This window comes from Protopterus annectens, chromosome 13.part0 (assembly GCF_019279795.1).
Source record: "Protopterus annectens isolate FY-2018-M chromosome 13.part0, PAN1.0, whole genome shotgun sequence".
In the NCBI taxonomy this organism is placed as follows: domain Eukaryota; kingdom Metazoa; phylum Chordata; order Ceratodontiformes; family Protopteridae; genus Protopterus; species Protopterus annectens.
In genome coordinates, this window is record NC_056747.1 from 630,980,895 (window position 1) to 630,996,338 (window position 15,444).

The window sequence follows — 15,444 nt, forward strand, 5'->3', positions numbered from 1 at the left end:
CACTTCCAAGCAAAAATCCCAAATCTTCTAGACTTTGCTGCATTTTTGGGAGCCATATGTATGTCCTCCCATTGTTTCTTTGTGAATTGCATATCTAATGTCTCTTTCCAATCTTTTCTGACCTCTTCTGACTGATTCCTATAGTTATCTTGCAATATTTTAAGTGCCTTACTAACTATCCCTTTTTCAACGGCAGCTTCTGCTTTACGTTCAACTAAAACACTTACCAGAGCAGGTCCTTCACTTAGGATTCACCTATCTCTTACTCTTTGCCTATATTCTGTTAACAATTCCTGATAGGAAAAGCAGTCTCTAGCATGCAGTCCAAACGTCTTCTTGGTCTCTTCCCATTCTGTTACATTTCCTTCTAGTTATTTGTTCCTAATGTATTGGTTCCTTTGTTAGTTTTCTCTAGTAAATTCCATTCCTCTCTTGCCTATTCTCTGCACCACCAGTTGCAGTCATCACTAGCAACAAAATCTCATTTCTCCATTCTCATGTTGACTTAGTTCTTAGAATACTTTCTGCTACTTTATGAATATAACATTCTACATGGCTGCTGCTATTCTCTTTAAAGATCTGAATCCAAAATTCCACTCGCTCCTTATTTCTTGATTTCTCCTCTCTGCCTTATACTCATCCTTTTCCACTTTGAGTTATAGATTTCTGTTTGTGTTATGTATGCGAGCCTTAACTGTGTTGCTCTAAAATATCCCCTAAAATCAAGTAATCCTAAACCACCTTGTTCTAATGTAAGGATCAGCTTATCCCACTTGATCCTTGCCCCCTTTCCCCTTCCAGATAAAATCCTTCAACTCTTTATTAATTACTGTCCATAACTTCTCTGATTGATAAAAATATATCTAATCTGTATATAAAACTAAAGGGATTAAGAACTCTTTTACTGTTTTGAGTCTTGCTATCCATATTCAAAAACTCTCAGTTTATGTACTATCTTTTGTTTAGGCTCTTCCCACATATCATTACCTGCCATAAAATAATCCTTTACTTCTAAATATTTTTATAGTATATATATATATACATATATATATATATATATATATATATATATATATATATATATATATATATATATATATATATATATATGTATGTATGTATATATATATATATATATGTGTGTGTGTGTGTGTGTGTGTACATGGGTATTGCTGAATTAATTCATGTGTGAGTAAATACTTTACAGCTACAGTCTGTACTACATCTTCATTAATTTTATATCTCAAAAAGTCTCAAAATTGTCTCAAAATGTTCCACAACTCTTAGATATCCATTTCTGGATTTATCAGGTACAACACAATATCATCAACTCTTCTTGATTACCATACCAATTATATCCCTGAAATTCTAAGTCCCTTATTTTCTTTACCAATGGTTCTAAACAAAACACATATAACAAGAGGAAAGAGGACAACCACCATGATGTTGGTGCTAACTCTTATTAAAAAAATACTGTTAAACAAAACCTACTAGATCTTTATCACTGTCTTTCCCCTAGCTTTCAAACTTCTTTAAGAATGCCATATATTCCTGGAGACTTTTCTGCAGATTGATTATACATCACCATTTTCATCTCATCTCCTTCTGTCTTTACTGTTAACTGCTGTGCCTCATCTACCTCCAACTTCGACTCACTTAAGTCTTCCATAAATACTTCCATTTATGTTCTTTCTTGATTTCCACATTTCTCTGCTTTATACAAAATTTCATACATTTTTGAAATATCTTTAATACCCCTACAGGACCTCCGATTATTTTTCTTGTTATAGGCCACCTAAGGTTGGCAACAACCTTTTCTACTTTATTTTGCCTAAGTGTTTGCGCTAAAAGTTGTTTGTGTTCTAGGGTTATTATCAAAAGACAGTTGCTTTACAGCAATCTTTCTAAACTCATGCATATTATCCAGATACTCCCTTATTTTCTCTTTAGCACTTTGCAGTTGTGCCTCTTCTTGTTCTGTGAGATTCCTATTTTCTGCAGTACTTTAACCTTTGTCAGCCGATCTATACAATTATTGATACTTCTTAACCATATCTCTTTTTTTTATTTCTACTCTATTTTTAAACTCCAATTTCATTTTATCACTCTCACTAGCTGTAACTTCTGAAGAAATTTCTATCTCCCCCAATAACTCTTGAATAATTTTCACAACCCTTTCCTTAAATTCCTTTCTTCTTAACAGATATGTGGGGAAATGCCAGTGTCTCAGTTCTACTTCATTACCCTGCCTTTTTATCTTAGTTGTTATTGACGCATGATTTGAAATATTTTTTGTATGTATGTCAAAGTTTTCAATTAAATTCACATGTTCCTGTGAAATATAATTTCTGTCTGGTCTAACCCAGTTACTGTACCTAGAGGAATAATATGTAAATTCTCTCCAAGCTCCCACTACTGAATTCACATCTTCCCTATCAACTATTTTCATGAATTTCGTCAGAAATCTACTCTCTTTTGTTATATTTCCCTTCTATGTCCCCTACATACATCCCCACTGCTGCAAATCAAGTTCCAGTCCCCACCTGTAACATTCCCTGCTGAAAGTTGATTATTTTCCCCAAAATTTCTTAAGCTCCATAATAGCAATTTTAGGAGGAATATAAATAAATGCTAGTGTAAACCTCATCTCTTCCCAGTAACCCTCTCCTACCACAAATGAGCCATTATTATCTTGTTTTTCCTCTTCTAACACTATTGGAGCTCCTTTAGAAAAGGGTATAAGTACTCCCCTTTTCCTTTGTCCCTGATATTCTGCTGAATATCTATCCTAAAATTTTTTCTATATTAAATTTACATGCACAGTTCTTTCCAAACGTCTCCTATAGCATTGTTTTGCACTCTATGTTTAATATATTTCAGTATTTTACCTTTTTGTCTATACCTGCGGGGTTATTCACATTCCAAAATAATATGGATAGTATAGCCATTATGATTATAATTTTGTATACCCACATATTTTATATATATATATATATATATATATATATATATATATATATATATATATCTATATACATATATATATATATATATATATATATATATATGACAGTTTTTTAAATGTCAGCTTTCAACTTTTGTGCTACATACACCTACTAATGTTTGGCATTATTTTATACAGTTATTCCTTGTCATCTATATTTGAACCTATGTCACACAATGTACAAGACTTTTTGTTTTAATGAAAACATTCAAACAAAAAAAAAACACTCCCCAGAACACTCCATATCCTTTTAATGCAAAACAAGCACAAATGACTATGCTCATCTTCAAATAATGATGTTTAACCCTCCTGATAGTAACAATTGTCCTAAATCAGCGGCTGCATCCACAGCCATTAACTAACCTAAAATTAAAGTTATCCTTACTAAAAGGCATGCTACAGCCTGTGTTTCTACTTGCACTAATTGCTGTCTGTTCTTCTATCCATTCCTCCATGCATCCAAAACCCCTTTTCCCATTTTTGGACATGGGGTTGGGATACTACTTCAACAGTGACAATCATCTAGAGCTAGGGTTTACACCACCAGGTGGCTAGTCCTGCCTCCGTAGTTCTTCCCACTATACACTCATATGCACACTCACAACTATGGTCAATTTACAGTGTTCAATCTACCTACTTCATGTCTTTGATATGTGGGAGGAAACCGGAGCACCTGGAAGAAACCCAATGAACACACAAATGACATGCAGACTTCACACAGAAGGCACTCCATTGAATCAAACCAGGGAATGTCTTGCCGTTAGGTGACAATGCTATCTTCTTCACTACTGTACCACCCTGTTGCCTGTTCTTGTCTTATCTTTATCCCCCTCCCAGATGGGCAAAACAGCCTGTATGCTTTCAGAAAAAAAAACATTAAGAAAAACTGCACTGGCTATCTTTAAATAAAACTAAATTACACATTGTTCTAGTAACTGTATTGAAGTAATTTATGCACCAGGAAAACTGCTATCTCTTATTCACTTCCAGTAATTTCAAACTTTATTTTTAACCAAGCTGCTCAACCTTGTACCTTTTAATTTTATGTTTCTCTCAGCAAACAATGTCCAGAGCTTTCAAGATTAGTTGCCTGGACCTGCAATCCTCTTTTAGTGTCCTTCCAAACTTTAATGACATGAAGTGGGGTATATCCCTTTCAGTCTTCCCACAAACTTAACAAAGTCAACAAAAGTCCACACTTTCTCAGCCACTTTTTCTTGTAAAGCCATATTTCACAAATGTGATTGATGCTTTATAATCTTATGTTTATTCACTAATTTCAGTGTTGCTGGTCTTCTTTCTGTTCATCTCTATCTCCCAACCCCAGACTCCAGTTCAAGATCAAGGTGCTCACAATTCTTCTAGTCAACTCATGTGCTTTTTTTGTCTCCTTGGCTTTTCCTTTGGAATACTGAAAAATGCTTCACTGGCAAAGTCTCTATATTGGGTTTATTATCACAAGAATGAAAAGCAGAGTCGCCTTCTGTTTGATGGCTCACTTTTTTTTGTTGGACACCTTTTGCATCTCCTCTGCCTGCCCTACATGAAAAATGACTTTCACCTTCCAGAAAAAAAAATTTGAAAACAGCTGGATATAGAAGCTTGAATCTCACACCTGCTTCTCAACATTCCCTGATTGTCAGGACAGATTTTCATCTCTTCTGCCTAGTGTACAGTGAAAAAAACATTCTCTATACGCACTCTACTGTCTCCAGTCTTTAGTACTTTGCCCTTCTGCCACAGTTTTGTCAGGATCTATACTTTCTTCTGGTATGATTGCATCTTTACTAATTCAGGTCTTGGCTGCTTTCTCATGGCCAGGTTTGGAACATACGCATGATGTGTCCTTTCAAATAATAAATCCTGCTGTGGAATACCAGTCCAGTTGCTTATTTGTGTTTCCATAAAATTAATACAGTCTGTTCCTTCCAGTCTGCTACAGCAGAAAATCTCAGGGTATCTCTGCATGCTCTATTCTCTAACTCTACTATTTTTTGAAATAGTTATTCTTGAACCGTCTCATACTCAGCCAGCCTTTTCTTCATTTTGACCTCTGATTTTTGCAGTTTTATCAGTTCATCTGAACAGCTATTTAAAGTTCCTTCCATTTTTACAGCCTTTGGTTATTTGATTTGATATACTCCTTTAATGTTTCATTTACCGTAATCAGCTGTGAACATGCTTGATTTATTTTTCCTCTAAATTACTGTAAGCCATGTCTTGTACCAAAGCTGGTGCATGAACCATTTTTTTTGCTGAACAGCTGCAGGAATCTTCCCAGTCAGTGATTTCTCTTCACCTGTTCTAGTTGATTTTCTTTTAGGCTAACTTTTTTCTTTGCTGGCATCCAGGCAGTGTACTTACTAGCCAGTAACTGAATTTTACTAAAACTGTCAGCATTACTAGCCATTATCTCTCAATTTCTTTTTACACACTGGGGGAGCTGAAGTTAAACTGCTGACCAGTGTTCAGCCATTGTGGAAGTCTAAAGGATGGCATTATTAACTTCAAGTTCTTCTCAGCACTTATTGAGCCTTCAGAGGTGAGTTGTGAAATATCACCTCTACTCCAAATGAGCGTCAGATCAAATTACTCTGCCATTCTGTATAAGCACAAAATAGCAGTTAGATCTTAGTTCTACAGAAAAATAGACTGTAATGTGATCCTCATCACTGAATAATAATCATTGATGAGTACTGTATATGATGATGATTGTGGCTCACTTATGAGCCATGAACTAAATCTGTTACTAGCTAAATGTGGCTTTAGGGCATTGTATGAAGAAATGCTGAGGAAGAACTACAGAAAAGTAATGTGCTGAATTTATGCATCAGTGGAAAATATAAGGCATCCATGAGAAAAGCCAATTATACAAATATAGAAACAGCATTTAGGGAAAAATGGGGATATGGCATATTATCTCTAGGTTTCATTTCTCTAAATGCTTTTTTTTTGTTTTTGTTTTTTACATACCTTTACAGGAATGGATTCCATTCCTGAATCAGGGCATGATTAAAATTCATGGATTCATAGGTGTGCACCAAGTTAACAACCACTAGGGCCTTTTAAAGCCTAACCATGCATCTCAAATCTCTGACAAGTTCTGGTACCCTTGATAAGTGTAAGCAGGGGCTTAGGAGAAGAAACATTTACAAGCAGGAGCTTAGGAAAATAAATATTTACAAGCAGAGGCCTGGGAGATGAACCGTTTATAAGCTGCCTGTGCCCATTAGAGACATATGTGCGAAACCAGTGATGAATTTTCTGTTTCCCATCCAAATGTCCAAGTTACACTTGAGTTTAGTTATGGAGGAACTTTGCTTCATATGGATGAGGGAGCATGTTCCAGAGAATGGGTAATCTCTCTAGGATACATACCTGTCATTCCAGCAGGTCCTATTTATATCACAGGCAAGGTTTACGTTTTTAGATTGAGCAATTCTGGTGCTGTTTGTTTTGCAGATATGCAGGAGGTCCATCAGGGTGGGTTCTGACAATGCCTTGTATGCCAAGCATAGGTCTCCCCTCAACAGCCTATAGGTGACAGAATACAAGGATAGCTCTTTGGGGCAGTCTACATAGGGCATGTTACACCCTGCATTCTTTTAGTGAGGAACCTCTGTGGATGTTCCAACTTTTGCATGAGCATGGTTAGGTATATAATAAAGGTGGCACTGTACACAATGATTGGTCTGATGAATGCTGAATATAGTGAAACAATGACTTCCTTGGACCTAGAAGCCATACCTTTGTTTATAAGTTGCACAACGCACAATGTTTCCTCACTACTGTAGGCACATGATGGTCAAAAGCTAGATTAGTGTCTACATGTGTCCCCAAGTCCCTGACTACTGGTCAACTCTTTGGGGTATTTTTGTCATTATGAGAGTTACCATGGGTGGATGACTTCCCAAAGGATACTACTATGTATTTCTTGGCATTTAGTTTTAGTCCATGTTTTTTACACCAGCTATCTGTCTGTGTCAGCCCTTCCTGGAGTATATTAGTGTCAGTGGGAAATTCTATGACTGCTCCTAATTTGCAATCATCTGCAAATTTTGTCAGTCAGAGGTTCTTGACATTGGCCTTGACTTCAGATAAATAAATGCCAAAAAGAAGCAGTCCCAGGACTAATCTCTGAGGGACTCCGGTTGTGACTGGCTTCTTTGTAGAGGGAGACTCCTCACTTAAAACTTCCTGGGTCCTGTCTGTCAGCCAGCTGCCTATCCAGCATAAGGGTTTATACCTAACCTCTTGAGTTTATCAACAATGTCAGAGTGGGATATTGTGTCAAATGCCTAGCCAGGTCAAGGTAGGCAGTGTGAACCATTTTGCCCCCATCCATTACTTTGGTGACCTTCTCAAAGAGTAGCATGAAATCAGCATTGTTTCAGTCTTTGATGTTAGCCAACAGTGCTGCTCTCAGCATTCACAGTGTACTTAGAATTGCCACCTTCAGCAGTTCATATAGGGTTACATGTACTGGTAGCATATTTAAGTACAATTTTAGACTATTTTATATTAGTCCTGAAGCTCCTCCTCCTCCTACTACTACTGCTGCTGGAACTGTCTGGGTACATTTCTTCCACACTGTTCTCATTTTTGCTTGCAAATCCTGGTATTTTACAACTTTATTTCTCTCTGCAAATAAGAAACTGTAACCTCTACTGTGGGTGGATACAAATGAAAGGGAATACAATTAATTGACAGCATAAAACTCTACAACATTAAGGACATAGTCTGAGAAGGGAACAAGTGAGGGGAGATAAACACTTTTTAACTCGAAGGCAGAAATGCAATCTGACAACTGAAATAGAAGGTTAAAGAAGGGGTGATATTAAACCCATTTAAACAAAACCAAAGTTTTACTTTTGAATGTGTCAACAAAACAAAACATAGTGAACACTTGCTGCTCACTTTGCTTGGCTACCTTTTGTCTGTTTGACACAGTCAAATATGCAGTAATAATCCTTGTAGGCAACATGTCATTCATTGTTTTCCAAGAGAACTAATACATTGTTTGGGGTTCATTGTTTTCATGAGCTATAATCACAAACAAATATGAAAAGGCTCATGTCTTTATCCATTAAGATCTTTTATGAGCATGGGAATCTTAAGAGTGACGTTTAAACATTTCTGTGCACACAGAGCCACAAGATAGTATTATTTCCTGATATACTTTATACACACACACATATATGTATATATATATATATATATATATATATATACAGAGAGAGTGTTATATATATAGAGATTATCTATCTGTCTATCTATCTATATATCTATCTATCTGTCTATCCATATTTCATTTGGATAAATGACTCAAATTATTTTTCTCTGAACATTTAATTATGTCATACTCTGTGTTAGTTGACCGATGCATTTATTTATTTTTTTCTCAATAGATCCAAATTCCACCTTCAGTGAGAGGAAGTTAGGCTCTCTTAACAGATTCCAAATAAAGACTGAAGACAGAACATTAGATTGCCGTAAAGGGCATGTTCATAATCTAGCAAAGCAAATTACAGCTGATGTGCTTTGCAAAAATATTCACCCACTAAGACAGAGGGAGAGGGAGAGGAAGAGAGAAGCTGTGGGACGCTCAGAGAAATAACACTGTACTGCTACTATTTATTTATTTTGTTTTTTTCACTTGTTTACCGGGATGGTCCGACTGGGATAGTGCCCATTTTCAGCAGAGGCACGGGGAGAAAAGATCCAGCTTAAGCTTATATACAATAGTGTCTTTTGAGAGCTATTTTGAAATGATTAAGATTACTTATGGATCTAGTACTATGTGGAGGGGTATTCCAATTTTTGGCAGCAAAGTTAGAGCAAAGAGAGCTACCTGCTGTATTGGATACTTTGGATACTTGGAGTGAGTCTTTGTTAGATGATCGAAAATTACAAATGTTAGAATAGGGTTGTAGAAGAATTTTTAGGGACGGTATGTTGTCTGGATTATGCATTATTTTGTGAGTCGTTATTAATTGGTTATAGTTCATAACATGACATAGTTCCAACCAAGAAAGATTTTTGAGGTATGCCAGTGATGGGTTGAATGTGGGAAATCTGTTGCAAATTTGGCAATCTTATTGTAACATAATTCTAATTTACTTAGTTCTGACTTTTTGAGGTTGGTAAGCATGGGAAATGCATATAAGAGTGAGGAGAGAAGGTGGGTTCTAGCTATGGCTATTCTTGCAGCGTCTGTTAAGAATTTTTTGTTTCTATACATTGTTCCTATTTTCTTGTGAACCTTTTGCTAGTACTTCATTGGTGTATTTGAGTAGCACCACAGGGATGTGAAAGAGTCGCATTGAGGAAAAGCTCATCAGCGACTCATTTGTATATACCTGAACTGAGCACTTAATGTAAATGGAACAACTGCATTGTTTTCCAAAGCTAGTCACATACACATACACACACACACACACACACACACACACACACACACACACACACACACACACGCACACATGAACAGGATTTAACTGTAGTAATGCAAACAGCCCTGCTCCTGTCAGACACAGCAATGTATGTACATTGTTGAAAGACAATGTGCATTCCCATCACTTCGTCCTGAAACAGTGTGGTAAAGCTGATCTTTGAATAACACTACTGTGTTATTTTGGTAATAATGTACAACAACTAGGCACAGCACATGGCTCATTTATATTAGCCATGCCCCTGGACTGCTACATTTGCATTTGGTGATAATCCAGCAAGACCATTATAGTGCTACTTGTTGCAGCCTTTATATTGCTGTAAGCATGATAGTGATCTTTTACTTCTTCCCCTAATAATGTACTGAGCAATCTTGCTACAAAAACAAGACTGTGATTTTAGTACATTTAGCTTAGGAAGATCATACTATCCACTATATACTGCAGATGTGACACTATCATATGTGGCTGTTATTATAACTTACTATCAGATGCAGTTTATTACACTCAACCCTGTCATTTGGAGCTGTTAAACTTAATGATGTAGGGTTTCACATCCAAAATTATACAGGAAAGTTATAACTCAACAAAATACAAACCAAACTATGAAACAGAGCATATGAAAAAATATATGAAGCCATCTTGAAATATTAGTACTTAAATTAGAGACCTATTAATATATTACAAATACATCTGCAAATTACTTTTTTCTTTAAAACAATTCAGTTTCAGCATAAAATTTGCTTACTGACTTGTCTGTAGTAAACAAGTAGGCAGCATAATTCTTTAATCCACCAAAGAATGAAGAAATTATGATGGCAAGGGTCCCTGAAAACAAAACAAAACAAAATACATATGGTTAATGTTGATTTATTATTCATTTTCCTCATATCTCTTTTTGATTTTCTGTGTGTCCAGTTACAATAACATCATCATACATCTTTCTCTTGATATGAAGATAGGTCCCCTCCTTCCACTGGGACCCACTTAGCAATTTGTACTTTTTTTCTACTTTACTGACATTAGTTCACTGATTTGAAGCAGACATTTCTTTCTTCATGGAAATTAAACAGCTAGCTTGTATATGTGCAAAAAAAAGAAGTTATGTACTCACCATAGCGTTCCATGTGAGTTGTTCATCTCACCTTCATTCTTACAAATGGGTTTGGAGCCAATCCCTCGACTCTGAGTCGGCCGCTTTCACAAGCTGGAGGTTTTTGAGTAGCTCGAGGCCAAGTCCCTATCCCATGATGCTCTCTGCCTCACCTCAGATCTAGTTTGCTGTTCCCAATATATACAACATAAATGACAAGAGTATAACTCCAGCCGGAGTAAGAAACCCTATACAAAGACACACCAGACCTCAAATCTCTTACTCGTTCTTCTAGAAGCCTGGAGGGGGTAGGCGGGGGGTGGGGGGGATGTAAGAATGAAGGCGAGATGAACAACTCACATGGAATGTTATGGTAAGTACATAACTTCTTTATGTGAAGTTGTTCAATCTCGCCATTAATTCTTACAAATGGATAGCGTCCCAAGCACCATTTGTCCTGGGTGACTCACGGGAGTATATTCCTGAGGACAGTGGAACCAAAGGAAGCCCTGTCCCTGGAGGCCTTGTCTACTTTGTAATGCGTAATGAAGGTATGGGGTTTTGATGACGTGGCAGCTGCACAAGTTGTGTCTAATGGCAGTCTAGCCATGTAAGCTGAAGAAGTAGAAACAGCCCTTGTGGAATGCACTTTCACTTTATGTCCTAATGGTTGATTCACAGAAGAATATGTGAATTTTATACAATCTGTTAACCATTTGGAAAGTGTCACTTTTGATGCAGGTTGCCCTTTCTTGGTATTTGAATGAGAGACAAAAATTTGTTCTGATTTTCTAAATTTTTTGGTTCTATCTAAATAGAACCTGAGTTGTCTGTGTACATCAAGTTTATGCAACATATACTCCAACTTGTTGGAATGGTTACTGAAGAAAGTTGGTAGCTCAAATGTTTGATTTAAATTAGCCTCTGAACATACCTTTGGAGGGAAGGATGGGTTAGTCTGGAGTGACACTCTGTCAGAGTGAAAAATCAAGTATGGGGGTTTAATGGATAACAGCTGTATTTCAGACACCCTGCGTGCTGACGTAATCGCCACCAAGAAAATGTTTTTCCGAGACAGAAATTTTAGTTGGCAGGAAGATGCAGATTCAAAAGGAGGAAGGATAATTCTAGATAGAACAAAAAATAAAGTTATGTACTCACCATAACGTTCCATGTGAGTTGTTTATCTCGCCTTTATACTCACTGATGGGTTCAGAGCCAATCTTCGGCTCCGACACAGCCTATAGCAAAGCTCAAGGTTTGCCAGTAGCTCGAGACCAAGCCCCTTATCCCATGATGCATTGTTGGAATTACCTCAGATCTTGTTTGCTGCATGTATATATACCCCTGTAAGGGGAGCACTCCCCAAGAAGGAAGAAGAAGTATTGAACAACCAGGATGATACAAGCCTCTAGGTCAACTGTCAGCCAGGAGGGGGATGGAGGGAGGGACGTGAGAATAAAGGCGAGATAAACAACTCACATGGAACGTAATGGTGAGTACATAACTTCTTTATGTGACGTTGTTAAATCTCGCCGTTTATTCTCACTGATGGGTAGCATCCCTAGCACCTGCAATCCTGGGTGGCTCACGGGAGTACATTTTTCAGGACCATCGAACCAAAAGAAGACCTGTCCCTGGAAGCCTTATCTACTTTGTAATGAGTGATAAAGGTATGAGGCTTAGACCAAGTGGCTGTAGCACAAATGTTAACTAGTAATCCAAAAAAATGGAAAATATGGGAAATAATTCCAATGGCCAGTAAAACACTCCAAATTCAACGTAATACAGGAACCAATGAAGGCAGTCTCACAGTAATATATGGAACGGTCCTCTAGCAATACTCTGCAGTCCGTAATATAAAGAATTAATTTATTAAACAAGGCAAAACAAAACAAACGAACATGACATTAAAGATTTAGCGCTTTCATTTCCTGACCGGAAACTTCATCAGAATGTATGCTGTTACTATGCAAGGGCTTTTTTTATACATCTTCTTATTAATTGATTGGATAATTTAATACAATTAGAGTTAACCTGAAGTTTCAATTCAAATCTTTTGAATAAAAGTGGGTTAAAAGGAATAGCTGATACATGAAAATAAAAATAAAAATAAAAATGTATAAAAATAGTTAATCTGTCTATACAAGTGAGATATCTTACAAGTTTAAAATAAATAGCATATTGATTTAAAAAATGCATAAATACATAAATAACATATGTCCATAATTTTGACTACATATGTTGATTTGCAGTACACGTTATTAACAACCAATGTTAAAAGTTTTTAAAAAGTTTTTTAAAAAACAGTCTCCAACAAAGACAAAATATAAATTACAAAAAAACTTTGTTGAAAAACTTCTGTCAAATTGTGTGCATAGAGTTTATACATAAATACATAAAAAAGTTGATAATAAATGAATGGAAGAATAGATAGGAGATGGAAAGTGAAAAATAATGGTAGCAATAATAATATTAATATTAATGGTGTTGTAAAAATGTTATTTCTATTTGTTTTTATTTTTATTCTTATTCTTACTTTTTATTTTTACCTTATTAACCCTAAGTTTTAGGGCTGGTAATAGTGACACATAATCATTCATCCCTGGAGATGTACTGGAATCCAAACGTAGTTGCCAGATTAGCTTAAGTATTTTTATACATTTTTATTTTCATGTATCAACTATTCCTTTTAACCCACTTTTATTCAAAAGATTTGAATTGAAACTTCAAGTTAACTCTAATTGTATCAATTAATAAGAAGATGTATAAAAGCCCTTGCATAGTAACAGCATACATTCTGATGAAGTTTCCGGTCAGGAAATGAAAGCGCTAAATCTTTAATGTCATGTTCGTTTGTTTTGTTTTGCCTTGTTTAATAAATTAATTCTTTATATTACGGACTGCAGAGTCTTGCTAGAGGACCATTCCATATATTACTGTGAGACTGCCTTCATTGGTTCCTGTATTACGGGGAATTTGGAGTGTTTTACTGTAGCACAAATGTTGTCAAGGGGCAATTTAGCTTGAAAAGCAGAAAATGTAGAAACGGCTCTGGTTGAATGAGCCTTTGCTTTGTGTGGCAAAGGTATATTAGCATTTGCATGAACAAATGAGATACAATCTGATAACCATTTTGAAAGGGTTGTTTTAGCCACTGGTCTACCTTTTCTGGCCTCCGAAAAGGATACGAAGAGTTGATCTGATTTTCTAATATCCTTGGTTCTATCAAGATAAAACCTGAGCTGTCTATGTACGTCAAGTTTGTGCAGCATGTATTCCAATTTGTTGGAATGGTTGGGAAAAAAGACTGGCGACTCAATGACCTGATTGATATTGGACTCGGAAGAGACTTTAGGCAAAAAGAGGGGTTTGTTCTGAGAGATACTCTATCAGCATGGAAAATCATGTAAGGAGGTCTGATAGATAATGCTTGAGTTCTGACACTCTGCAGGCAGAAGTAATAGCCACTAGAAAAATAGTTAACCAGGACAAAAATTTGAGATCACAAGATGATGCTGGTTCGAAGGGGGGAAGAATTATTTGACACAGCATAAAATTCAAATTCCAGGGAGAATAAGGTATTTTGACAAGAGGTCTCATGTGAAAAACACCTTTAAGAAAAACCTTAGATAACTTATGGGCCATAACATTTAACCCATCGAATCCAAGGTGGAAATTTGATAAGGCGGCTAACTGAACCCGAACTGTGGCAGCTGCTGCTCCTTCCTTAAAAATCATTGTCAAAAACTCTAAAATGGATGACAGAGGAGCTTGGAAAGGGTCAATGTTTTGTATACTGGCCCAAACTGAGAATCTTTTCCACTTACTGCGATAAAGCTTTCTGGTGGATGGCTTATGAGAAGACAATATAATTTGTCTTGTGTCATCTGAGAGTGAATGAAGCCTGGCTATTTGGGGAAGTGGATCAGCCAAGAAGTCAGCTTTAGAGACTGCAATGAAGGATGGAGGTCCCCTGACGGGTGTGTCAGGAGGTCTGGAACTGGGTCCAGTATCCATGGATCCTCCAGCAGATGATGGTGAAGGAAAGGGAACCAAATCTGTTGAGGCCAATGGGGGGCTATGAGAATAACAGTCCTTCCCAGTGATTTTGCTTTCTGTAAAAACCTAGGTATCAATTGAATAGGTGGGAATGCATATAGGAGACCTGCAGGCCAATCGTGTATGTGTGCGTCTCTCTGGGGATGTCCCGGAGGTGGTATTAGGGCAAAGTAGCTTCTGCATTTGGTATTGATGTGACTGGCAAAGAGGTCGCAGCAAGGCTGGCCCCATTTGCGGAAAATCAAGTCCGCAACATGTTCGTTGAGAGACCACTCATGAGGCAACAGGATTGCCCTGCTCAGCTTGTCCGCTATCACGTTGGATTTCCCCGGGATGTGCATTGCTAACAGAAAATGCTGGGATGACACAGCCCATTGCCATACCCTGAGGGCGTCTCAACAAAGTGGTAAGACTTGGTTCCGCCCTGTTTGTTCAAGTACCAGACCACTGACATGTCTGCCTGAATTGCAATTGTCCCTAGAGGAAGAGAGCCCTGGAAGTACTGCAATGCCGGACGTACTGCTCTTAACTCCAGAACATTGATATGCAGATGTGACTCTTGATCCGTCCATTTGCCTTGGGCAGTCTTTCCCTGAAAATGCCCCCCCACCCACCCTATCAGGGAAGCACCTGTGGTCGCAGTGGCTACTGGGGGGGGAGCACAAAGGGTCTTCCTATTGTGACATGAAGAGATGTCAATCACCACCAAAGGTCTCTCTTGCAAGAATTTGTGATGAGGATCATATGGTTCATTGGTAACTTCTGGTAAGACCATTGAGCAAACAGGAGCCATTGAAGAATTCCCATATGCAGCCTTGCGAGAGGAATGGCTAGAA

General features: G+C 37.2%; 1 protein-coding gene across 4 annotated transcripts in view; it reads right to left on the reverse strand.

The window, feature by feature from the left end:
* The window catches only part of LOC122787538 (multidrug and toxin extrusion protein 1-like), a 677,270-nt gene that overhangs the window by 182,494 nt on the left and 479,332 nt on the right, over positions 1 to 15,444 (reverse strand). For all 4 annotated transcript variants that reach the window (XM_044054307.1, XM_044054306.1, XM_044054309.1 and 1 more), the window contains exon 12: positions 10,206 to 10,281. In XM_044054307.1, coding sequence (XP_043910242.1) covers positions 10,206 to 10,281 — 76 coding nt within the window. The remainder of the gene's footprint in view (positions 1 to 10,205; positions 10,282 to 15,444) is intronic.